The following is a 23,901-nucleotide window of genomic DNA, read 5'->3' on the forward strand; positions in this document are numbered from 1 at the left end:
GGCAATGGGGAGGGTATCGACCAGTCTCATGTTAAAGTTTAACGCTTTGATTGCCTAACAATGGGGATTCAAGATACAAATAAAGAACGAGGAGCAAGAATTTTGTACTGTACTCTGCTTTTCTTCCCCACCACTGTCACGAGCCCAATACTGTCAAGAGTGTCTGCGACTTCCGTCCTTGCCTCCGACCGTTCGCTTTGCTCATCAAAAATGTTTTTAATCCAAGGATTGTTGACGTTGATGTCAACAAACTGTCGGCCTTCTTTTCCCTCCCTAGTAATCTTAGCCGCCGGCTCGTCTGGTTCACCATAGACAAACCAAAGAACGAACTCCCTCACGAGTTCCCCGACAACAGTCTGCTGGCTTGCCAAGAACGGCTCCGTCCAGCTATTCCACATCTCGTGCCAGCAGTTTGTTCTGAGCCCGTTGGAGACTTGCAATGGGTCATGATGAAGCTCGAGGATGGACAGTCCCTCCTTTTTCTTGAGCACGTTGATAATTGACGTCCTTCCAACCACGATCTTCTTGATACTGGAGACCTTTGCCGCAATAATAGCAGCAGGGAGGACGTCGACCAGAACGAAGTCGAGGTTGGGTTCCCATTCCTCGTGCTCGACCCTCGATCTCACCATGATGTTTGCGCTGACAGGGATTCGGAGTTCCGTCAAGCTTGTCTGGGAAAGCGCCATCTTGACCAGGAAATTAATCAGGACTAGTTGAAGGTCTTGAACAGCAGGATTGTTGGAGCACCTTGACGCATCCCTGGTGATTGCGAGGGTCTCCAAACCAAAGTCAGGAATATCCACTGTCGGTGCAAGCCAGAGGAGAACATTTGAGGAGACTGTTGGTCATCACTCACCGAGAAACACGGCGTTCTCTTCGAAGTCGGCGACGGTCAGCTCGAACATCTTTAGCCTGGGGAGCGATCGGCAGTGGGTGTAGAATGCTGCTTTGTCTGTCTGGGTGTACACGCGAGTACCGTTGTTGCCGGCGTGCGTCTTGTTTGTGAGGCGTGTAATTTTCGGCATATACTTCAAAAGGAATGACATCTCCAAGCTGACAATGGCCTCCGTCAGATCGGCAAACTGAAACTGTGCCTTTTCCATCTCCGCCTCGAGAAAGATCGCAAGTGACTGTTCGCCGTCAAGGTGCAGGCATTAGAGATTCGTGGGCGCCTGGAGAATGTCCTTGATTCCTTGGGCGATCGACGCGCATTCGGTGGAGTTGGAACTGGCCCAGAACTGATGCAGTGCGAAAGAACTATCGCAGTGTGTTAGTTGACCCAACGCCAGGAGATGCTTTTGACATAACGTGTCTTAGAAAGGAGTCCCAGAGGAGCGCATCGAAACAAGGCTATCACCTCGCCCGTATTCGGGTCTCCTTGGGCGATGCCCGCGAAGAGACGTAGAAATTGGTTGGCACCCATACGCCATTCTTCAAGAGATAGATTGTCTTGAAGATTCGAATTTGGGACAGGGACAGAGGACGCAGCCTCTCGTTGACTGAGGAAAATGATATGAGCGCCCTTGTGAGGTTTGTGATGTGTTGCTCCTCAGCTGTATCGGCGTCCTCCGTGTCGGCTTCCGCGACCTTCTCGGCGAGAATCAAAAGCAGCTCGTTCCAGAGACTGAGAAGAGGGGTACCAGTGAGAGCTGCTGTTGGAATGCTAGTAGCAGCTGTGCTATCGCTAGAAGGACGTGCGTTGGACTGAGCCGTTGCCGGAGGCGCGTCGTTCGCCGACATGTTGGTCATCTCGCTAGAAGGTTGAAGCGTCAAATTGCTGACTTGAGCAGCCAGAGGAAGCGTGCCCTCGTCCAACATGGTGACGGATGAGTGCTCCGTGGAGATTTGGTAGGAAGGGAGTGAGGAGGGCCTCGAGACAGTGTCGTTGTTGTTGTCATGAGCCATGGCGCCCGTCCGAATATAGACGGGAGCCAGTCGTCGGCACATCGGGCGACGCCAAGTGGAGCTGGAAAGGAGGTACCATACTGTGACAAAGCTACATTCTTTGTTTTGAGAGAATACTCTCTTGAGAGTAGTTCATCTCTCGCCACTTGGGACGGTATTGATGCGAAGAGGACCATCTGAAGATAGAATCGAGTCGCTGCGGAATGCCCAAGGGTCAAAGTCGAACTTGACCTTCGATTCAGCCGTGGTGCCCGTCGCACTGTCTCACGCTCGTGGCTCGCCTGTAACGTTAACTTGCCCAGACACTCGTTGCGTGCGAAGCCGGGCCGTAGAAGCAACGAACTAACGTGCTTGGTCGGCAACTGACATGGTGGTGAAGGTAGCACCGCACTGGAAAGCTGATCAACGGGAACTAGAAAAGAAAGAAAGAAGAAAGTTCAGGGTTGAATCTTTATTACCATCAAGGGAATTGTGCTAGATGTATACAACTGCTGGAGCAAAAGACAACCTGATGAATTTCACCCACTGAAACCTTAAGCGATTTCGTTGACCATCTGAAAGAAATCCGAAAGACCGTGAGCACCCAATCGACCAAAAGACCTTCCCGCGTATCGAGTTCCTGACACCGCCTTAGTTGTACTCGATCATGTCGACACGCTTGTTGCTGAGGTTGACCTCGATACTCGTAGGCTGGCGGTCCTCACCCAACACGAATACTGCGCAGCCATCTTCCGGATCTCCATGAACGATGTGTACTGGAAGCGTCCCGGCCTCTAGTATAGGTCCGCAGAAGCGATCGGGCCTGTTGATGATCGGCTCCTTCCAGTGATTCCACAGCTCAAACCAACAGAACGACTCTGGTCCAGCGCGCGGCGGGTCCGGGATGGGGATGAACTTGAGAGAGATCTGACCCTGGTCCCGAAGGATTTCCACCATCCATGGGCGACCGACCTTGATCCTCTCGATTCTTGGCACTTTCGCCGCGATGACAGCAGCAGGAAGCAAGTCGGTCAAATGGCGGAGATGGAAATCGCAGTCCCAGTCCTCATCCTCCCGACTCAGTCCAAGGAGAATTTTGCCGTGCTCCGGAACTTGGAGCTCGACCACGCTAGGCTGCGAGAGGGCCATGTTGATGATGGCACCCATCGGCATGTTGTCTTCGCCGGTCTCCTGCATGAGTGCTTCCATGCTCCGAGCAGCCTCCCTGGTGACGGCGAAAGTCTCCAGTGACAGGGCGGGGATTTGGAAGATCGCCGCGTTGTGGACTGAAGAATCAGATTAGAAAAGGACGTAGAGGGAAATCCTCTGATCGACTTACAGTCATGCAGCTGGTATTCGTCCAAGTCTGCGACGGTGAGCTCCAGGATCCTCAGCCTTGGAAGTCTCTGGCATGCAGCAAGGAACAGTCGCACGTGGGACAAGGGATATACGCGTGGCTGAAAGATGAGACCCAAGTACGCCTTGTTGGAGACGCGCTGAATATTAAGCGTGTATTCCAGCATGAAGGTCATCTCGATGCTGAGAGTGATCTCGGTCAAGTGAGGAAAGCTGATTGCCGGCTAATCTGCCATCACGTCCTCGAGCATGTTGGCAATTCCTGTACCACCGTCGATGTGGAGGCGTCGCAGAGCGTTTGGGGCCTGGAGAAGCCTCCTGATTCCCTTGGAGATCCACACGTCGCTGAGATAGCCCGATATCCTGAACTGGTGGATCGCCAGAGACCTATTGCGACTTGTCAGATGATGTGTCCTTCCACTTGGGGTCATCGCTTACTTCAGGCCGCCAAAAAGGTGCACAGGTGGGTGGGTAAAGAGCGGCATGATCTGCTCCGAGATCGCTAGGTTGTCGCCCTGAGCAACCGCAGCAAAGTGCTGTTGGAAGGGCAGGTACACTCGTCTTTTCCGGAGCAGACAGACAGTCTCGAAGATGCGACGCAGCTCCTTGTTTACCAGCGAGAGCGACATGAGCGTCCTGACTGGCTTGGTAGACGTATACCCGTTTTGCGCGTATTCAAGCTCAGCTTCGATATCGCAATTGGCGACCTGGTCGACAAAGCACATGAGCGGGACTTCGTGAAGCTTCATGAGTGGGAACGGGCGCTTTTGCTGGCGGACCGGGACCTAGGGGTTCGAAGGAGCAGATTCGGACGACATGCTGGTGGATGATGAGGTCGGTGGTGTGTTATAGGTGTGTGGGGATGTGTTGAGCTGACGCAATGAAAGATGATTCTAGATGTGTAGCGTCGAAGTGAGTTGAGGTGTGTGGTGGAGAGGAACGTCGAAGTGCAGATCGAGGATGTGGTGTTGTCGGCAGGCGGCGCTGCCAGTCCTGCGGCGCTAACAACCCGTCGGCGCACCGAAAAGACCCAACATTGACACCGCTAAAAGACAGAGTGTTTTTTGAGTGTTTGCAACCGCCTGCTTCTGGGCTTCCCGCTACCCAGGCAAAAGAAACCCCACTCCCATCGTTATTCCCCCTCTTTCAGGTGCGCAGTGTGCTCCTACAAGGTATCGGCCTGCCTGCCTCCCCACAGCTCTAGTTAAAGATAACTTCAAACTGGGATATACGAGTAGATTCTCCTCCTTCTAGTTTGAGAAAAAAGAAGGGCGAGGAAATCATTCTCCATTTACTCAACGAAGCTCACTGAAGTATCAGCGTGGCCCTGAATGCGCAGTCAAATATTTACGATACTCAAGTAAAGCCTCAAAGAACGGTATTAAAAGTAGAGACTATGATGCTGTAGGCGGCTGAATATTACATGCGAGTCTTGAAAAGTAAATCTCAATCTCCTTGCGTCCTCGAGTATATTGTCCGAGACTAACATGTCTCCTAGTTGGACCAGCTCCGATGGCCGAGGTCTAAAATCTCAAGGAATGAATGCCTGGAATTCGCCCATTCACTAACGTGGCTCCATCCGTGTCGCGCTTGATGATAGTGGCTTATTGATATTCGTTGGACACGTCGAGGTCGTTGGCGTGAAGGACGAGCTCAACTGCGGAGTCTGAAACAGGATGTCCAAGCGCTGGCTCGGAAAACGCCACGCTCGGAAGAAAACACCTGAGTCACCTGTGCGTTGGAAGGTGTTGCGTTTTGATTACTATGCGTCGTCCTCGTCGGCAACTTCGATACGCCTGTCAGCAATATTGGCCACAACTGCAAGAGGCTCGTAATGTTCGTTGTACTCGATCCAAGCTGGATAATCTGCATCGTAGTAGCGGCCGATGACAAAGGGGAGTTCGTCCCAGCAGGTGTCCTGCTTCTTCAAGCGGCGGCGGTTCTCAATCAGCGGCTCCTTCCAGGCATCCCAATCTTGGATCCAGAGGTCTTGTCCGAATGTCTGAGGATATTTTCGGGTCCGGTTAGGATCATTTGCACAAACGTATCTATTATGACGACGATCGTTCGGATCCACGTCTTCGCTCATGTACCGCAAGCACTTCCTATTCTCATCATCCCAGAAGACCTCGATGGTGACGCTTTGGCCCACCAAGATTCTCTTTAGATGTGGAACTTTGGCGGCAATGACGGCAGCACGTAGGATTTCTCCCAGCTGTTCATCGTCGTCGAATCCATCCCAGTCTCCAGGTGCACCAAAAGTGATGTACTCTTCCTCGGGGATTCTGAATTCCTCGAGATTCGGCTGAGAGCGCGCCATGTTCAGGAGCGCTCCCATCAAGACGGGACGGCCCTCACTTTCAGAGATATCTTCACAAGACAGGACGATGTCCCTGGTGACAGCCAGGCTTTGCAACTGCATGGGCGGGAGGTTGACTGTTTGAATAATCAGTGTCACTGATGGAAAGACTCTGTCATTCCGCAGAACATACCTCTACGAATAAAGTCGGGGCCCGGAAAGCGATCAATGGTCAATTCCATCTTTCTCAGTCTTGGCAGGCGCGAGCAGAGTTGTAAGAACCTGTAGACTTCCGCCCGCGTGTATGTTCGCATCTGTCCATAAGCATCCCGCGTGGGACGGCCCAAGTACGTGTTGTTTGAGACGCGCGAGACCCTGGTAGTGTACTGCAGAATGAAGGCAAACTCGATGCTCAGGACAACCTCTTCGACGCTGGCTAGTGCTGCGCGTGACGCTGGGTTGTTCATGAACTCTTGCTCCAAAAGTTGGGCCAGTTGCGGCTCTCCGTCGATGTGCAAACGGCGGAGCCTGTTTGGTGCTTGGATAATGATGGACATGCCTCTGGCAATCATATCCAGTGCGGCAGTCTGTTCGAGGGGGGAGCAGCCAAAGGCGTGCCAGAATTGATGAAAGGCAATGTTCCTGTTTTGGAATTTAGTTGCACTCCAGTCGCTTTACGGTCATCATGCTTACCTGGTGTGTTTGAGCCGGTGCACGGGGGGATTCCAGAAAAAGTTCAAGACTCTTGGGTCGTTGACGGCAGGATTGCCCTGCGCAATGCGGGCGTAATGTCCAGCGACATCCTCAATTTCCCAAACCGGCTTCTTGAGGAGACTGACGGTCCGCGAGATTGTCTCATTGCACATTTGTTGAAACTTCCTGCACGTCCAAGAGAGAGATGCAATGGAGTTGAAGGGCGATAAATTAAACAGATCGGCGACAACGGCCCGTTCCTGGTCGGTTACCTCAACAAAGCCAACGATGCGGAGCAAAAGCTCATCTGGGAGCATCCAGATGTAAGGGCGCGAGGGTCGGCGGCCCCAGTATCTCCGTGGAGGGGCGACTGCTGGGTAGTTCCACATTTTGAAAGCAGGTCAGGTCGACGAGCGACGACTGCCAGGCGATTGGTGTGCAAGGCGCGGTGTTGCGAAGGGAGCTGGGAATCCGATGAGCAGGAGAGAATGCAGCAGAGAATGATGAGATAGTAAGTTGTATATCTGTAGTGCTTTGTTACAAAACAAAAGACCCAGCAGACTTTGGTGGCGTCGATTCCGCCAAGATGAATGGCCGCAATGGGAACAATGACTACTCGCCCTGCTCGAGTCGATAAGACTACCGACTACACATTGACCGCTGACAAAAGAAATGGAAGCCGGATTGAATCGATAGGACTTTCCTCAATTGATCGTTGAAAATCGAGGCAACAACCGGAGACATGTTGATGCCTTTGTGGCTGAAAGAGAAGCCACACTGCTTTTCAAACCAAGATTCATTGTTCTACCTACAAGACGTAATACACGGCTGGACATAGGAAAATCAGACCTTTCATTGCAGTTGTCCTGCTCGACCTCTGGGAAGTCGACATTGACCCAAAAAAAACCGACTTCTCAAGGGATGTACCGAATCTGGCCCATGCGATTCTCTGGCATCCAAAATCATCCCCATAGGCGAACCTAACTGAGGGAACCCAGGACAGAGTCAGACTGGAAGCATTTCAAGCCTGCCGTCTTTCCAGCCATTCGACAAGTTTTTCGTCTTCGTATGCTCCAATGTAGATGTCTTCAGGCCGTGGAATGTGGACTTCGACGAGGTCTTGTTAAGAGCGAGTGCATTTGAGGATTATATATACCCGATGCCAGCGGCCAACATTTATCATTGATACGAATGTCTGTCTGGAGTAAGAAGAGAAGGAATTTTAAACAAGGAAAAGAAAGAAATCTTGAGGCACTGTGTAGTACTGGTGAAAGAGCGAGCTTATGTTCGGAAGACGGCAATAGTTAGCTTTAATGCCATGCCTGTGATGCATACTTCATCAAAAAAGAGGCCTGTACCTTCTCAGTCGATACGGTCAATCCGCGTGCAAGCCGCATCCACCACGACAAACTTCGCCGTACCCTGAGCGTCCTCCTCAATCCATGCCGCCCTGTCCTCCTCATCGCCATGAACGACCTTGAGCGGGAGATTAGTCTTCCAGATGGCCCAGTTTTGCATCGGCATATTGATGATGGGCTCTTTCCAGTCATCCCACCTGTCATGCCAGCAGATGGACCTCCAATCCTGGCTCGGTCGTGGTTTGCTAGGCGCCAACGTCAGAGTCTGCCAGAGAGTGATGCTGCCCGCCCTGTTCCGCTCAATTTCGACGACCGAGAAGCGTCCGACGTGGACTCTCTTGACCAAGGGCGCCCTGATGGCAATGAAACTGGCAGGGAGCATATTGCTGTATTTCTCGCCGCAAGGCAAATTGTTGCGGTCGTTCAGTGTTTCGATGCAGATGTCTTCGATCTTCGGGATGTGGACCTCGACAAGACTAGGCTGAGTGCGAATGGTCTTCAAGATGAATCCCATCTGGATGAGCTCGCAATCACTTTGGTCAGGACCGAAGAAAGTCTCCAGGCCGATTGCTGGGACATTGACTGTCGACAAATGTCAGCGTTGGGAATGGGAACGCAGCAAGGAACTCACTTTGAGCCATTCCGTGGGATCTTTCAAGGTCAGCAACAGTCAGCTCCATGGTCCTGAGCTTCGGCAGTTCTCTACAGCGCGCGAAGAAATCCCGGAATCGGAATAGATAGTTCTGGGGCCTGAGTGATCCGCCGTATGGTTTTTTTGAGACCGGTTTGACGTTCAGGGTGTACTTTAGGAGGAACGACATCTCGAGGCCGATAGTTATCTCTTCCAGATTGACCAACTGGCGCCTGTTGCGTTCCATGTTGTCATGGAGAGCCATTGCCGTATTCGAGTCTCCTTCGATGTGAAGCCGTCGAAGCCGGCTCTTTCCATTACACATGAGGTCCGCGAGAGTAATGGTAAGGAAGCCGGGCAGGGAGCTGTTACTCCTCCAAAACTGGTTGACAGCAAGGGACGTGACGCAGTCGACAGTAAGCAAATTAATCATTAACAGTCAGGTGGTGAACTTGCTCCATGTTCCTAAACAAACACACAGGTGGGTAGGAAAAGCCTTTTAGGAACTTGTCACAGTTGTGGAAGGCGTTCCTTTGCGCGATTTCAGCGTAAAACTGCGAGACATCCGGATTGCAAATCTCACTCCGCTTCAAAAGAACGATGGTCCTGAAGATCCTGGGAGCCAAGCGCTCGCGAAAGAACTTGCTCGTCATGGACAGCGAAATGAGAGTCCTCTGGCCGGTCGGTCGTTTGTCGCTGTTCCGCACGTCGTCGATGTCGACTTCTTCGACCATTCCGATGATGTGCAGCATCATTTCAGGGGTGAGCTCGATAATTGGGAACACTCCGGGTGGAAACTTTCCCTCACTGCCAGACATCTTGGTGGTCGTGAAGGATGGCATTTTGGCGGCTGTCAAGAGGATGGTGGAGTGAGATTTGTGTCGCGGCCGAGATTTTTGGCTAGCCAGGTCAGCGTTGGCGTCGACAGCGTCGGCGCAGACCATGGCACGACACGCGCGAGTGTGGTGCCGACAGCTCGAGAAAACACTATGAGTGTTTATCCAGCGCCTGTGTCGACCTCCGCCGTCTCGATCAATCTCAAGCTGGACGGACCAACCACTGTTCCCTCTCTAGGGAGTCAGTCAATAAACTTACCCATCTTGCGCCTTCAACATACCGGTACATCGGCTTTGCTATCCGGAATTCCAGTCCACATGGCTCCAATTCGTCCCTTGGCCCGATCCCTTTTCAGAAGTCGCTGACATTGACCTTCCAGGACGAACGTCCTTCGTCAAAACCGCTCCCAGCGTCCCCCGAGGAAGAAAAGCTCCACAATTTCCCTGCCGTATCCCTTCCATGCGTAGCCTCAGCAATGGCGATGTACTCCATTCCAACCTCTCTCCGTAAACAGACCCCACCTTCTGTCGACTTTCAGTGAAGCAAAGGATGCCTTGGAAAAACCATGCGCGTTGAAAGCCCCTCGGCGTATGACGAAGAGCAACTCCTATCTAGGATTCCGCGCAGGAAAGGCCAGGAAATACACAAAAGTCGCAAATGACGGAGCTGGGCGATTGATTTGATACTTTCCTGCTCGCGTCCTGGACAGCTTGTATCCGTAGGAGCCCGGAAGCATATGAAAGTCGCAAGGAGGGGCCGTCGGAAACGGTCGTATCGGAGGATCTTGTACCATGCAGGCAGTGCGTTTTTAGCATCATCAAGCCATTACTGAACAAGTCCGGTCAGAACCACGATTACAGTAGGTCCGGGTTGTCCGAATCTCTTGTCGCGCTCATCAGGTGTCCCTTTCACGATTGATCAGGGCGGAAATGAGACCCAAATGTTGAATAGTCAGAAAAGCTCAAGGTCCGAATGGACTCTAGCACCTTGACCCTCCGCTGGGACGCTGATGCCTGGAGCATATGGTCGCCGCAGCAACGACTCCGGAGCCGGCGACAACTCGTATAAAGTGGACGTGGACGGGAGGGATTTCGTCCACTTGTTTGCGCCCTGGGCGTAACTGCAGCAGCAAATGACTATTGCGGGGCTGGAAGACCATTGGCAGCAACGGTTCCATTGGTAGTAGAATATTTGGAGTTGAAGAAATAGAGTTGCGGCACTTTGTCCATCTTAGACGACGGAGCAGCAAGCCAAAACCTCAAAATGGCTTCTTCTGCCCCCGAGCTAACTATAAAATGCGTTTGCCCTAGTATATCCTCTGCATGCGCGTCAGCGGGAGCTTTCACCCATAATGAGGGCGTAGGTACAAACAGACTCACAGTCCTGGTCTTACACCGATGGTTCGACCGGCAGACGCGAAACAACCTGCGCGAGTGTACTCTTCGACTTCGAGACCCTTCGACCAAATCTGCTTTCCTTAACCCAGAGAAAGGCTGACGAGCGCGGTGACGAGTGGTCTCGAAAATGCCTTCTTTCCTTCTCCTCCTCTCGCTGGTTCCGATCACCTAAACAGCAACTGGACAACGCACTTCATCGCCATGATACGAGAATACACAGCCAACAAAAACAGCACACCGCGTTGTACCAGCATCCCCTATTCAGCGGCGCACAAAATCGACGCAAAGTCTTCCTCCGAAGCGGAAGAGCAAAGCTGTGTCTGGAATTTAGACAATGAATCGCCTGAAAGGGAGGGAATCTAGAAGACTTAGTTTTTTTTTTTTTTTTTCTTTCCGCTCCTTCAAACCAAAGCACTCCACTTCCATCCGGGGCAGCGGGCAAGACGCTAATCGCGCCGCATAACCAGCGGCCGGCTTGCGGGGCTCACAAAAGCAAGCGTCTTGACGTCTCGCTTCAATCTCGTTAAAACCAGACAGACTACTTCACTCCCCTGCAGATCGCCTCAACCCGCCGCCACTTTCCTTGATTGAAGCACGGCAGCATCTACGCACTAGCTCATTGAAGCTGACGAGGTCGAAGCCCCTAAGATATGAGATGGACGAAAAAGGTAGCGGGCCGCCCTCCCTTATCCTCTCTCCATATTAATTCCCTCCTCCTCCTCCCAACAACAAAAAAAAAACAATCCTGAACACTAAGGGGGCAAAAGCAATGTGACAACCTGCCCACTCTCGGAATCGAACCGAGGATCTTCTCATCTTCTCATTACCGGCCAAGGATCGCAATGTGATTACGAGTGAGACGCTGTACCACTAAGCCAAGCGGGCGGGATATGAAAAATTTTCTTAAAAGTGTTTATGTTTTGCTAATTAGAGAGGTAGGGATTGATTGATTGATTAATTAATTAATTAATTGATTGATTAATTCATTAATTAATTAATTAATTAATTAATTATTTTACGTCTTACTAGAGCTATAGGCTATCTAAGATAGAGCTATCTATAGGGAATACCGTATATATTTATAAGGTAAGTAGGGATACCTAGCTAAAGAATCTTATATAATAAAGTATAATTCTTAGTATAATATTAGTATAGGGTTATTATAGATAGATAGTTTATCTAGGCTCTTTTTAGGTAAGGGGGGGCTAAGAACTAGCCTTTCTACTATTATCTAAGTAGATAGGTAGCATGAAGTAAGAGTAAGGAAAGAAAGAGGGATAGGAAGAAGATATATATAGAAAAGTAAATATAGTATAGGGTAGTAGGTAAGGTAGATTATATATATACTCTACTATAGTATTCTAGTACTATCCCTAATAGTACTATTTTTTAGTTAGCGTTATATAATACCTTTCTTAGCACCTATAAAGGTAAAAAAGGTAGGTAAGGTTTTTAACTAGTAGTATATATCTTCTAGCTAACTAGTATAGTTAGCTAATACTTATTATAGAAAATAAATAATGCTAAAGAACCTAGGTTTAATCTATATTAATGTTACTTATAATTTAATCTAGCCCTATTACCGCTATTAGATGACTATATATTAATATTATTACTAATAATAGAGCTCTATATACCGCCCTAGCCTAGGTATACTATATAGATAAATAGCGTTAAGCCCTTACCTTACTGCTAAACGGTTATCTAATTATTATTAGGAGTATAAGGATTTAGCTAGAGTAGTTACGGAGTAGTTATCTAAGCTATATTAACGCCTTCCTAATCTAGAGGGCTAGGGTCTTAGTAGAGGCTCTATATAAGGTAGAGAAGGGGTATAAGCCTAGAGGGTATTAGGTAGATTATAGATAAAGGGGTCCTTTCCTTAATTATCTTTAGTTAGAGGGGTTCTAGGGTAGTACCTATAGGAACTATAAGTAGAGGGATTATGGAGCTTATTATTTACTCTACTAGTAGAGATTAGAATAGATTCTCTCCTCTTCTTTTTACTCTTCTTTTTTCCCTTAGTCTACTATTTACATATACTATGCCCTAGTAGAAACCTTCATCTAATATATGAATTTAAGTATGAATTATCTACTAACATCTCCTTAGAATAGCTCTCTATAGGGTATAGAGGCTATTTTCCTACTATTATTATTATACACCTTACGTACTACCTATATAGCTTCTCTCCTAGTAGAGCTATAGAGTAGGTAGTTACTAATAAGGTGTTATAGTATTTATTAGGCGGTATTATTATAGCTATAATTATCCTAGTCTATCTTACTAAACTATACTAGGTAGGCTCTAAAGTAGCTATAGTTTAGTTTTAATTAGAAGTAGGCTAATACTTCTAGTTATCTATATATAGGGAGTTAGATGGACGTCCTTAGTATAGGTAGGAAGTTACATATATATAACCCCTAGGATAGTAGTATCTATACTTCCTAGTATTATATTATATATATTATCTATTCTACTATAGTTCTTTATTATATACGTATCCTAAGGAGGGTAGTACTTAAGTAGTTATTCTCTAGGGTTAGCCTAGTAGCCTCCTTTATAAGGGCGTCTACTTATAGGTTTCCTCTAATCCCTATATAGCCTAGGGCCTATAAGAAGGTAAGACTACCTTATCTAGCTATAATTAAGTAGCCTATATCTATAGCTTAAAGTTATAGACCTTAACCTAGTAGGTTAGATGGGGTTTAGAGGTAGTATAGTATAGCTTAGTTATCTATATATACTATAATCTATTATCCTAGCTATTTCTAGGTAGCTAGCTCTATAGCCCTTATAAGTGCCTCTAGTTCTCTATCGTATATAAGCTAGTATAGTCTAGTATTTACTCTATATCTTACTACTACTCTTATACTCTCTTATTAGGTATTATACGCTGTAATCCCTATACCTACTCTATTTCCTTTTAGGATAGATGAAGTATTAGAATATAGGATAACTACTTAAGTTATATATCCTATACATCTAACGTATACTTAGGCTTCTTATTCCTTTTAGAGGTAGCTAATCTTAACTTTATACGGTATAGTCTTTTTCTATAGGGGAAAGGAACCATGCTTAATTAGGCTTTTAGTATCTATTACTAGGTCTAAAATTATATTCTAGATATATTTAAGTTATATCTAGCGTCCTAGTATACTCTCTAGTTTAAACTTATTAATAATTATACGTACTAGGTATTAGTAACTAAGTTTAAAGAGTCTTATAGTGTATACTTAAAGTAACATGTTCCTCCTAAGGTAGGGGGGGAGAAGGCCTACTTTAATTTCTATAGGAATAATTAGGGAGGTGTAAAAGGCTCCTAGGATTTAGTATAGTCCGCTATTTTAAAGTATTCGTCTAAGTATCTTAGAGCTACTAACTTACTAGAAAACTAGAGACCCATAATCTACTATACTTTATATATAAGTAAGGTATAGCTATTAAACGGTAGTAGGGGATAGTCTATATTATATATTAGCTAGCCTTATAAGTCATCCTAGTAATTACTTTACTTAGGCATTTTAAATTATCATATACTACTAGAATAATAGGCGTATATTAAACTATATCCTAAGCTATTAGATGAGTTACTTTAGTTTTACTATATAATCTTCTAGGAGCGTAATTATGGCTGCCTTAGCCTTATCTAAGCTTATAAAATGGATAAGGTCTATTTTATCTTTATTAAAGTTAACGGTATACTAGGTTCTAAGTAAGAAGAGCTAGGTTACTTCCTACTAGAGGATCTACGCATTTTTCTTCTAACTTATTAAGGAGATTATAATTAAAACATCATTAATATATAAGAGGAATCTTACTAAGTAAGAGGAAAAGAGCTTTTATATATAGATAAGAAATAGGATTAGGGAGACTAGGCTTCCTTAAGGGATTCCTAAAACTATTAGATAAAGGTCTTCTTATTAGCTATTAAAGGAGATCTAGAGTTATTAACTACTAGTAAATATCTTTACCTATACTAGGAGGGAAGTAGGAAGCCTAATTTCCCCTATTATATATAAGAGCTAGTTATAGGCTACATGATTAAAGGCGCCTTATATGTTAAGGACTAGGGTTAATATCTTATACTATACCCTCCTCTCATCCTAGATAATATATGTAAGGATTATTACTATATTAATTACTAACTTCTATAGTCATCCGCCTATTTAGGATAGGTATAGGAGGTAGGTAGCTTCTATAAGTACTCTAAGACGTTTTACTATAATATGTTTAAGAACTTTTCCTAGGTAGTTAAGTAGGAAGATAACTCTATACACTTTTAGGTCTATATAATTAGGTTTCCCTAGTTTCTTAAGTATTACTCCTACCGCTTCTCTCTAGTATTCTAGGTAGTATCCATACGTAAAGAAGGTTTAGTATACCTAGGTGAATTTTCTAGGAGAAGTATTATACGCCTTAGTAATTATCCTTTAGTAGATCTAGTCTAGCCTAGGGGTAGTACCTTTAATCTTATAAGAGTAGGCATACTATACTTCCTTATCTATAAGGGAGGGCTAGTTCTATAGCCCTTCCTTATAGTTTATCTATTCGCGTAGGGGGATATATAGTAGTAGGGGGAAGAGTTTCTAACGGAAGGTAGTATACTTACCGTTATATAATGATTAGAGTTAATCTTAAAGGTTATATATCTAGGGGATCCGCTTAAATTAGGTTAATTTCATATATACTATTACCTTATAGATAGACTAGGGTGTTTCTTTTATGAGGAAGTTATTCTAGTACTCTTATTTTACCTACTTAATGGCCGTATTATACGTATTCTATACTTATACGTATATAACTTAGTCCTAATATACCCTACGCCTTACTTATATAGTAGTTATCCTTAGGGCTATAAGGAGTAGGGACTACTATAGTTTTTATCACTATCTAGGTATTACCTATAGGATGCTATATTTAGCTACTATCTCTATTACCTTTATAAGGCTTCGTCTAAGTTAGTCTAGGTCCTCTTATAAGGTCCTACTAGAGAGTATGTATTATGCCCTATTAGGAAGGGCTTAAATAGGTAGAATTATAATCTTATTTAACTCTTCTTAGATGATTTACCTATATTAGGCCTAGTTAGCTTTTTTAACATTAAACTATAGTAGAGGCATTAGTATGTCCTAAAACTCATTATACGTAATAGTAAAGAGAATAGTGTTATAGTTAGATAAGGGGTTCTCTTATAACTACTAGTTAATTACTTAAGCGGTAATTATTAGAGTATATAGGGATAGGTTAATAACTATTTCCCTTTCCATCCCTATATGAAAGAAGGTACCTACTCTAGGCTAGTTTTAGAGTTTAAGGCGGTTTTCCTTAATCTATTCATCTAGAGCTTCTACTTTATAAGATTAGGGGGAGAGTAGGTCCTATATTAGATAGTATTTATTAAAGTCCCCTATATAGATTATTAGCATAGTAGGGGGGCTATACTTAATAACTCTTTCTATTATATGTAGGGAGGATAGGTTACCTTATTCTACCTTATTATAGATATTAACTATATAGATAGTATCTTCTCTATAGGTTAAATTAACGGTAAGGTAGTCTAGGCTAGAGAAAATATCTAGATAAGGAATTACCTAGACTTAGGTAAGGGATTTATTTAGGTAGAGCATCATCTAAGGATGGGAGCCCTATAGGAAGGTTAGAAGAATTTATATTATAGAGGGGTAAGAGATTAATTATATATTAGCTATATCTTCTTATAGTGTCATCTATAGTTCCTAGATAAATATTAGGTAGATGCCTAAGTAGAGAGTATCCTAGAGTACTACTTCTATAGCCTAGGCATTCCGGTTTAAGTTAACTTATATAACTTTAAGGTTATCTAATATTTATACTAGGGGGATGGCTTTATTAGATAATAGGGATAGTTTAGGTCCTAGGAGTAATAAGTACCGTTATAGTTACTATACTTTAATGCTATATAGGTATATATTATACCTCTCTTTATATAGTATTTATAGTCGTGCTTTTCTATAGTATAGGGGCTAGTATATAGTAAGTATTTAGTCCTATTACGACATCTAGAGGAGCTATAGCTAAATTCTTAATACTTTATATACTATACGTCTAGAGTAATTCTAAGGAGTTTTATAACCCTTACACTTACTCCTATAAGATAGAATAGCTTTAAGATAGCTATCTCTACCTCTTTTACTATATAGAAGGCTATAATAACTAACCCTACTTTTTAGGTAGCCCTCCTTTCGGCCGAAGTAAGCTAGTATAGAGTTCTAATAATAGAAAGGCTAGGATTAAAGGTACGGACCTCTTCTATAATGAATTATCTAATATTAAGTAAGCGTAGGTCTTTAAGAGAGATGCTATAGGTAATAACCTTATACTAGGTTTAGTTCTCCTAGACTATAGCATCTAGGAATAGGTAAGTAAAGAGGTCCTTATAGGAGGTAAGGAATTTAGAGTTATACTAGGGTAAGCCGGTAAGTAGGATGTTACCCTTCTCTATATATATTACTATTAACATAATAGGGCTAGATATGCCTACATTCTTAAAGGTATTATTAATATTATTTCGTACGGAGAGAGGGTTAAAGTCTAGGAAGGGACTTTACTACTAGATAATAACCTATATATCCCGTAGGGTCTTTAGGGGAGTAGTAGCTAGCTTTATAGTTATCTTTAGGTAAGAAGTTATTATATATAGTTTTCTAGTAGTAGTTACTTTCTAGGCTTAGGTTACGTATAATGGTTTAGCTAGGTTTATAGGAAGGATAACCGGCTTTTATAGCTAGTAAACCTTTACTCCTAGTATATAAGTAGTATTTTTAAGGGAGTAAACTTATATAGTAAGAACTAATAATATATTACCTACGCGACCTATCTTAGTATAATCCTATAGGATATTACTAAGGTTATAGAGTCTTTACTTTTTACTTATATTATATATAAGGTTTATTATGTATAGGATGTAAGAGAGTGCTATATTAATTACCTCCTAGGTAGTATTAAAGTTTAGATAAAATCTAAACCTAGTCCTTTTTCCTTAGTAGGTAGGGTTAGGTTTAGAGGTATCTACTAGGATAGTTCTCTTTAGTATAGTATACTATTTCTTAATTAGGCCTAGTACGATAATTAGTAGGGATGATAGGGGGATAGGGCTTATAGGGAAGTCCTAGTCTATTTCCTTAGGTTTATTAGCTAGTTAAGTAGGTAGTAGGCTAGGCGGTATAGGGGTATCTTAGTCTATTTTCTTAGGTTTATAGTTATAGCCGTCTAGTAGAACTAGGTTAGGTAGGGCCTCCCTCTAGGGGGTAGGTATAGGTGCACTCATAGTACGATACTTTAGAGGGTAGGTTTTTACTTTCTAACTTTAGTTATATACGTATAAGCCCGTACTATAGAGTTATAGTAGGTATAGTAATTTTTAATTTTTTAAAAATTTTATATATAGTAATAACTTATTAACGCATAGGCTTTTTTTAAGAAGTAGTAGCTAAACTAGAGAAGAGTGTTAAGGTAGGGAAGATTAATTAATTAATTAATTATTTTACGTCTTACTAGAGCTATAGGCTATCTAAGACGGAGCTATCTATAGGGAATACCGCGTACGTTTATAAGGTAAGTAGGGATGCCCGGCTAAAGAGTCTCATATAATAAAGTATAATTCTTAGTATAGTATTAGTATAGGGTTATTATAGATAGATAGTTTATCTAGGCACTTTTTAGGTAAGGGGGGGCTAAGAACTAGCCTTCCTACTATTATCTAAGTAGATAGGTAGCATGAAGTAAGAGTAATAAAAGGAAGGGGGATAGGAAGAAGGTATATATAGAAAAGTAAATATAGTATAGGGTAGTAGGTAGGGTAGATTATATATATGCTCTACTATAGCATTCTAGTACTATCCCTAATAGTATAACTTTAAGGTTACCTAATATTTATACTAGGAGGATAGCTTTATTAGATAATAGGGATAGTTTAGGTCCTAGGAGTAATAAGTACCGTTATAGTTACTATACTTTAGTACTATATAGGTACATTTCATGCCTCTCTTCATATAGTGTTTATAGTTATGCTTTTCTATAGTATAGGGGCTAGTATATAGTGAGCATTTAGTCCTATTACGGTACCTAGAGAAGCTATAGCTAAATTCTTAACACTTTATATACTACATGTCTAGAGTAATCCTAAGTAGTTTTATAACCCTTATGCTTACTCCTATAAGATAGAATAGCTTTAAGATAGCTATTTCTACCTCTATAACGAAGTATAATTCTTAGTATAATATTAGTATAGGGTTATTATAGATAGATAGTTTATCTAGGCTCTTTTTAGGTAAGGGAGGGCTAAGAACTAGCCTTCCTACTATTATCTAAGTAGATAGGTAGCATGAAGTAAGAGTAATAAAAGGAAGGGGGATAGGAAGAAGGTATATATAGAAAAGTAAATATAGTATAGGGTAGTAGGTAGGGTAGATTATATATATGCTCTACTATAGCATTCTAGTACTATCCCTAATAGTATAACTTTAAGGTTACCTAATATTTATACTAGGAGGATAGCTTTATTAGATAATAGGGATAGTTTAGGTCCTAGGAGTAATAAGTACCGTTATAGTTACTATACTTTAATACTATATAGGCATATTTTATGCCTCTCTTTATATAGTATTTATAGTTATACTTTTATATAGCGTAGGGGCTAGTATATAGTAAGTATTTAGTCCTATTATAATACCTAGAGGAGCTATAGCTAAATTCTTAATACTTTATATACTATATATCTAGAGTAATCCTAAGGAGTTTTATAACCCTTATGCTTACTCCTATAAGATAGAATAGCTTTAAGATAGCTATCTCTACCTCTTTTACTATATAGAAGGCTATAATAACTAACCCTACTTTTTAGGTAGCCCTCCTTTTAGCTAAAGTGAGCTAGTATAGAGTTCTAATAATAGAGAGGCTAGGATTAAAGGTATAGACCTCTTCTATAATAAATTATCTAATATTAAGCATGTATAGGTCTTTAATAGGGATACTATAGGTAATAACCTTATACTAGGTTTAGTTCTCCTAGACTATAGCATCTAGGAATAGGTAAGTAAAGAGGTCTTTATAGAAGGTAAGGAATTTAGAGTTATACTAGGGTAAGCTAGTAAGTAGGATGTTACCCTTCTCTATATATATTACTATTAACATGACTAGGCTAGATATACCTATATTCTTAAAGGTATTATTAATATTATTTTATATAGAGAGAGGGTTAAAGTCTAGAAGGGACTTTACTACTAGATAATAACCTATATATCCTATAGGGTCTTTAGGGGAGTAGTAGCTAGCTTTATAGTTATCTTTAGGTAAGGAGTTATTATGTATAGTTTTCTAGTAGTAGTTACTTTCTAGGCTTAGTGTTAGAGGCCTAAGAATAAGTCTAGACTATTCTAGACTCTTCTAGACCTCTTCTATTACTAAGAACTTATTCCTACGGGTTCTTTTAGATTCTAGCCCTTATTCTAGATTGTCTTATTACTAAGGCCTAGAATCTTCTAGTCTAAATTAATTAGAAATCGTCTTCTATTAATAGAAGAACCTATTACTAATTACCTAGAGATAGAACTCTCTAGAATCTATAGGTTCTTCTATATATACACCCTTAGGTAGCCTACTAGTTAGTCCTTTAAGGAAGTTCTCTTATAGTAAAGAATCTACTACATTCTCTACTATAAACTATCTACTATACGGTATATAATAAAGATATTACTTATCTTTATAGAATACCGCTAACACTTAGGTTACATATAATAGTTTAGCTAGGTTTATAGGAAGGATAACCGGCTTTTATAGCTAGTAAACCTTTACTCCTAGCGTATAAGTAGTATTTTTAAGGGAGTAAACTTAAGTAGTAAGAACTAATAATATATTACCTATGTAACCTATCTTAGTATAATCCTATAGGATGTTACTAAGGTTATAGAGTCTTTACTTTTTACTCATGTTATACGTAAGGTTTATTACGTATAGGATATAAGAGAGGGCTATATTAATTACTATCACGAATCGTTAAGTAGCTAATATATAGGCGTTCACCTAGAGGCTATCTACTTAGTTAGACGTATATAAAATTAAAAAGAACTTAATTAAAGTTAAGTAGTTAAAAGATGAAGTTAAGTAAAGTCTTCTTAATTATTATAAATATAGAAGATGCTATGTACTCTTCTATCTTCTATATATATTTATATAAGAAGTAAAATGAGAACTAAACTCTCTCTTTACTACGCGAATTACTACTTTAGTTACATTATTAAAATAGATGAGAAATTAATCTTCTTATTACCGCGCGAAGTTTTATTTAGCCGTTAAGTAGGCTATATATCCTTAGGAGTATTTATTATCTATTAGTACTGCTAGCTTATATAGCTTAGCCGGTTTACGCGGCTTAGTTATAATTAGCTTCGGCTTATTAAGTAATCGCGTAAGGGTATAGTTATAATGTGCTTATATTACTAGCATCTAATATATACTTATATTACTAGCGTCTAATAGCTATCGTAACTAGTATCTAATAGCTATTACGATATTCCCCCCCTAATAGGAAGCCTAAGTTAGCTTATTAGGTACTTACGTAGATGACTAACCGGCGCTATTTCGGTAAGGGCGTAAAGTATAGGACTACTAGGTATATCTTATTATTAGGTTTATAGTTTAACTAACCTTCTTTACTACTACCTTAATAATAATAATAGACCTTACTTCTATTATTATATCTTACTATTACTCTTAGCCTATCTCTTACTTAAGCAACTAGCTCTAGTAATAACTCTAGTAATAATAGTAAGTCCTCCCGTTTATGGTGGGTCTAAAAACGCTTAACTAATTATTATACGATAGTATCTAATTAACTTCATTACTCTAAGCGCCCTAAAGGTAATGTGATGCCTTAAGAGGATGCTAAGGCAACTTAGGACCATCGCATAAGATATTACGCGTAATTAGCTAATTATTTATGTATCTAGAGTTTTAAAAAGGTAAAGTAAAGCTAACTAGTCTAGGTATAGTACCTAGCTCCTAAGAGCTAGTATATATTACCATTCCACCCATAAATTCTTACGTAAACGTTATATAAGCTAATTTACCTACTTTACCTTTATATACGCGTTCTAGTAGCTATTACGTTAGTATACTACTAAGTATACCTTTATGTAAAAGTAATAATAGTAGCATTATTCGTCTAGCTACTTTACCTATAGAATTACTAGCGGAACCTTTAGATTAGGACTTAGAGGTAGATGCTTCTAATAAGATTATAGTCTTTATCCCGCGTAAGGCCTTTAAAAAACTTACTAAGGTATATATTACTATTTACTTATCCTTACATAATAGCTAACCTATAGTAGAAATCCCTTAGTAGTAATGAAACTAGCTAATACGTAATATATATATTAGGCCTTAGTAACTTAGCTTATTATGCTATTATCCTAGTTTCTAAGGATTATTTTAACATTATATCTATAGAATCTTATAGTTCTTTACGTGATGCTTACTTAATCTAATATGTAGGTATTAATTAGGCTACTAGTTATACTAAGTACCGGGATAATCTCTCTACTTACGTCTTCTATAGTTACTGTAAGTTACTAGGTTTCTTATAGGGTTATTACGCGAACTACGTCTAGGGTACTAGTAACCTTAACTATACCGTAAGTAACCTTACTAGTACTTATCTATCTAATTAACGTGAAAGGTATAAGGATAAGATATAGCCTAGAGAGTACCTTACTCTTTACCGCGCGATAGATAACTAGGTTAATAACTTTCTCTAGAACTTAGTTAAAGGTGTAATAAGGCCTAAACTTAAGAAGTTAGCTCTAGTTCCTACTAAAGAGGAGGAAGAGGAGTAAGGGTATAAAGGATAAGGGATAAATTTAAAATAGGAAAATAGGATAGATAAGGATAAATTAGTTTATATAGATAAGGGTTATTTACTATAGCATTAAAGGATTCTCTTTACTAGAGTATAGGTAGGTTAGTTATCTAATTACGTTTCTTCCTATAATTCTTATTAGAGGAAGGCTCTTTTCCACTTTTCTAGGTTCTTTAGTAGTCTAGGGGTAGAAGGATTAGTAGTATAGAAGTCCTCTACTTTTTAGGGGGCCCTAATAAAAGAACTTACTATATACTACTTATTATCTTAATTATATCCTACCCATTAGACCTAATACCTTAAAATTCCGTAAGTAACCTTACTTACGCGGATAAAGTTAACTTCCTATTCTTACTAGTTATTAATAACCTTAGGTTCTAGCTTAGTATATCCCTATTATAGTAAGAGGTCTATAGCTACTTTATATAGGTAATTAGCGTGGAAAAGGTTTATAACCTTTATGCTTTTTAGAAGATCTAATTCATACGAATGTCCTTTTATTCTAGTAATCTTAAATAGTCCTATGTTAGGAGTATCTAATTTTAGATTTAGCCGGTCCGTTATCTAGCTAGTCTTTTTAATGTAAATAAAGTCTCTAATATTAAAGTTAGGTATATAATAGTATTTATTAGCTTATTAGTAGTTCTTTTCTTATAATTAGTGAATTAATTTATAGGCGTACTTATAGGCTTCTTATCTTCTTTTTTAGAGAGACTAAGCTATAGACTATGTCCTACCTTTAGGTAAAGTAGTTATTATTATATAAGTAGTCTAGTTATAATATATATATAGCACGAAGCTAAGGTCTACTTCTACTAGTATAAGACCTATAGCCTTATATAGGAGGGTAGCCTAAGCTAAATCTATTAATAGTAGAAGATTAGACTAGTTATTTTAGTAGTAATTAATAAAGGGTTATAGTTAGTATACGAGGACCTAATTTACTATCTTAGTAATTCTATTTATCTAAGAGTGATAGGCTAAATTAAAGTATTATTTAATACTAGTTAACTTATATAGCTCCTACGCGAAGGCTAAAGTGAACTAAGGACCTTAATCTAATAGTATACTTTTAGGATTTCCGAAAATTTAGTAGACGTAATCATAAAAAAGTTAAGATACTCCTTTAGCATTAATTTTCTTTATGTAAGGTAAACTAAAGGTTCTTTAGGATAACCGGTCTATAATAATAAGGATATAATTAAATCCCTTTTAGTCTTATAGCATCTCTTTAAAATCTATAGCTAGGTATTACTAGGGACGGTTAGGAATTAGTAGAGGATATAGAAGGCTAGGTATCTTATCGGTAAATTTATAGTTCTAGTAGTAAATATAAAAGTTTTAGCTATATCTCTTAATTATGTAAGTCTAGCCGGGCTAGTAATAGTATTACTATAATATCTTTTACATTTTATTAATTCTAGGATGGGTAGTAATATAAGTAGTATATATTACTTTAATTATTCTTATAAGAAGGTTATCCTAGTTAGGAATAACTAATGTACTATAGTAAAGAAGTACTCCATCCTATAGCTTCTAATATAATT

The 23,901-nt window shown here is 41.0% G+C and overlaps 4 protein-coding genes and 1 non-coding gene across 5 annotated transcripts; all 5 read right to left on the minus strand.

Moving 5' to 3' along the window:
- Positions 1–68: 68 nt before the first annotated feature.
- Positions 69–1,821, minus strand: IWZ02DRAFT_437313 (uncharacterized protein; the record flags this gene model as incomplete). The annotated part of the gene is made up of 3 exons (XM_066766609.1): positions 69–805; positions 860–1,133; positions 1,429–1,821. The coding sequence occupies 3 exons, from the start codon at positions 1,819–1,821 to the stop codon at positions 69–71; spliced, it is 1,404 nt and encodes a 467-aa protein (XP_066618119.1).
- Positions 1,822–2,538: 717 nt separating this feature from the next.
- IWZ02DRAFT_510527 (uncharacterized protein) lies at positions 2,539–3,992 on the minus strand (the record flags this gene model as incomplete). The annotated part of the gene is made up of 4 exons (XM_066770506.1): positions 2,539–3,173; positions 3,227–3,437; positions 3,483–3,630; positions 3,682–3,992. 4 exons carry the CDS (start codon positions 3,990–3,992, stop codon positions 2,539–2,541), a joined length of 1,305 nt encoding a protein of 434 aa, XP_066618120.1.
- An 855-nt stretch (positions 3,993–4,847) lies between these two features.
- On the minus strand, positions 4,848–6,624 carry IWZ02DRAFT_494742 (uncharacterized protein; the record flags this gene model as incomplete). Its single annotated transcript, XM_066770064.1, has 4 exons — positions 4,848–4,950; positions 5,007–5,679; positions 5,736–6,184; positions 6,236–6,624. 4 exons carry the CDS (start codon positions 6,622–6,624, stop codon positions 4,848–4,850), a joined length of 1,614 nt encoding a protein of 537 aa, XP_066618121.1.
- A 973-nt stretch (positions 6,625–7,597) lies between these two features.
- On the minus strand, positions 7,598–9,066 carry IWZ02DRAFT_503018 (uncharacterized protein; the record flags this gene model as incomplete). The annotated part of the gene is made up of 3 exons (XM_066770317.1): positions 7,598–8,175; positions 8,225–8,606; positions 8,704–9,066. 3 exons carry the CDS (start codon positions 9,064–9,066, stop codon positions 7,598–7,600), a joined length of 1,323 nt encoding a protein of 440 aa, XP_066618122.1.
- Positions 9,067–11,238: 2,172 nt separating this feature from the next.
- On the minus strand, positions 11,239–11,343 carry IWZ02DRAFT_t127. Its single transcript has one exon. It is a non-coding gene; the product is annotated as a tRNA-Thr (tRNA).
- Positions 11,344–23,901: the final 12,558 nt, after the last annotated feature.

The sequence above is a fragment of the Phyllosticta citriasiana genome, assembly GCF_038021145.1.
Source record: "Phyllosticta citriasiana strain CBS 120426 chromosome Unknown IWZ02scaffold_19, whole genome shotgun sequence".
In the NCBI taxonomy this organism is placed as follows: Eukaryota; Fungi; Ascomycota; class Dothideomycetes; order Botryosphaeriales; family Phyllostictaceae; genus Phyllosticta; species Phyllosticta citriasiana.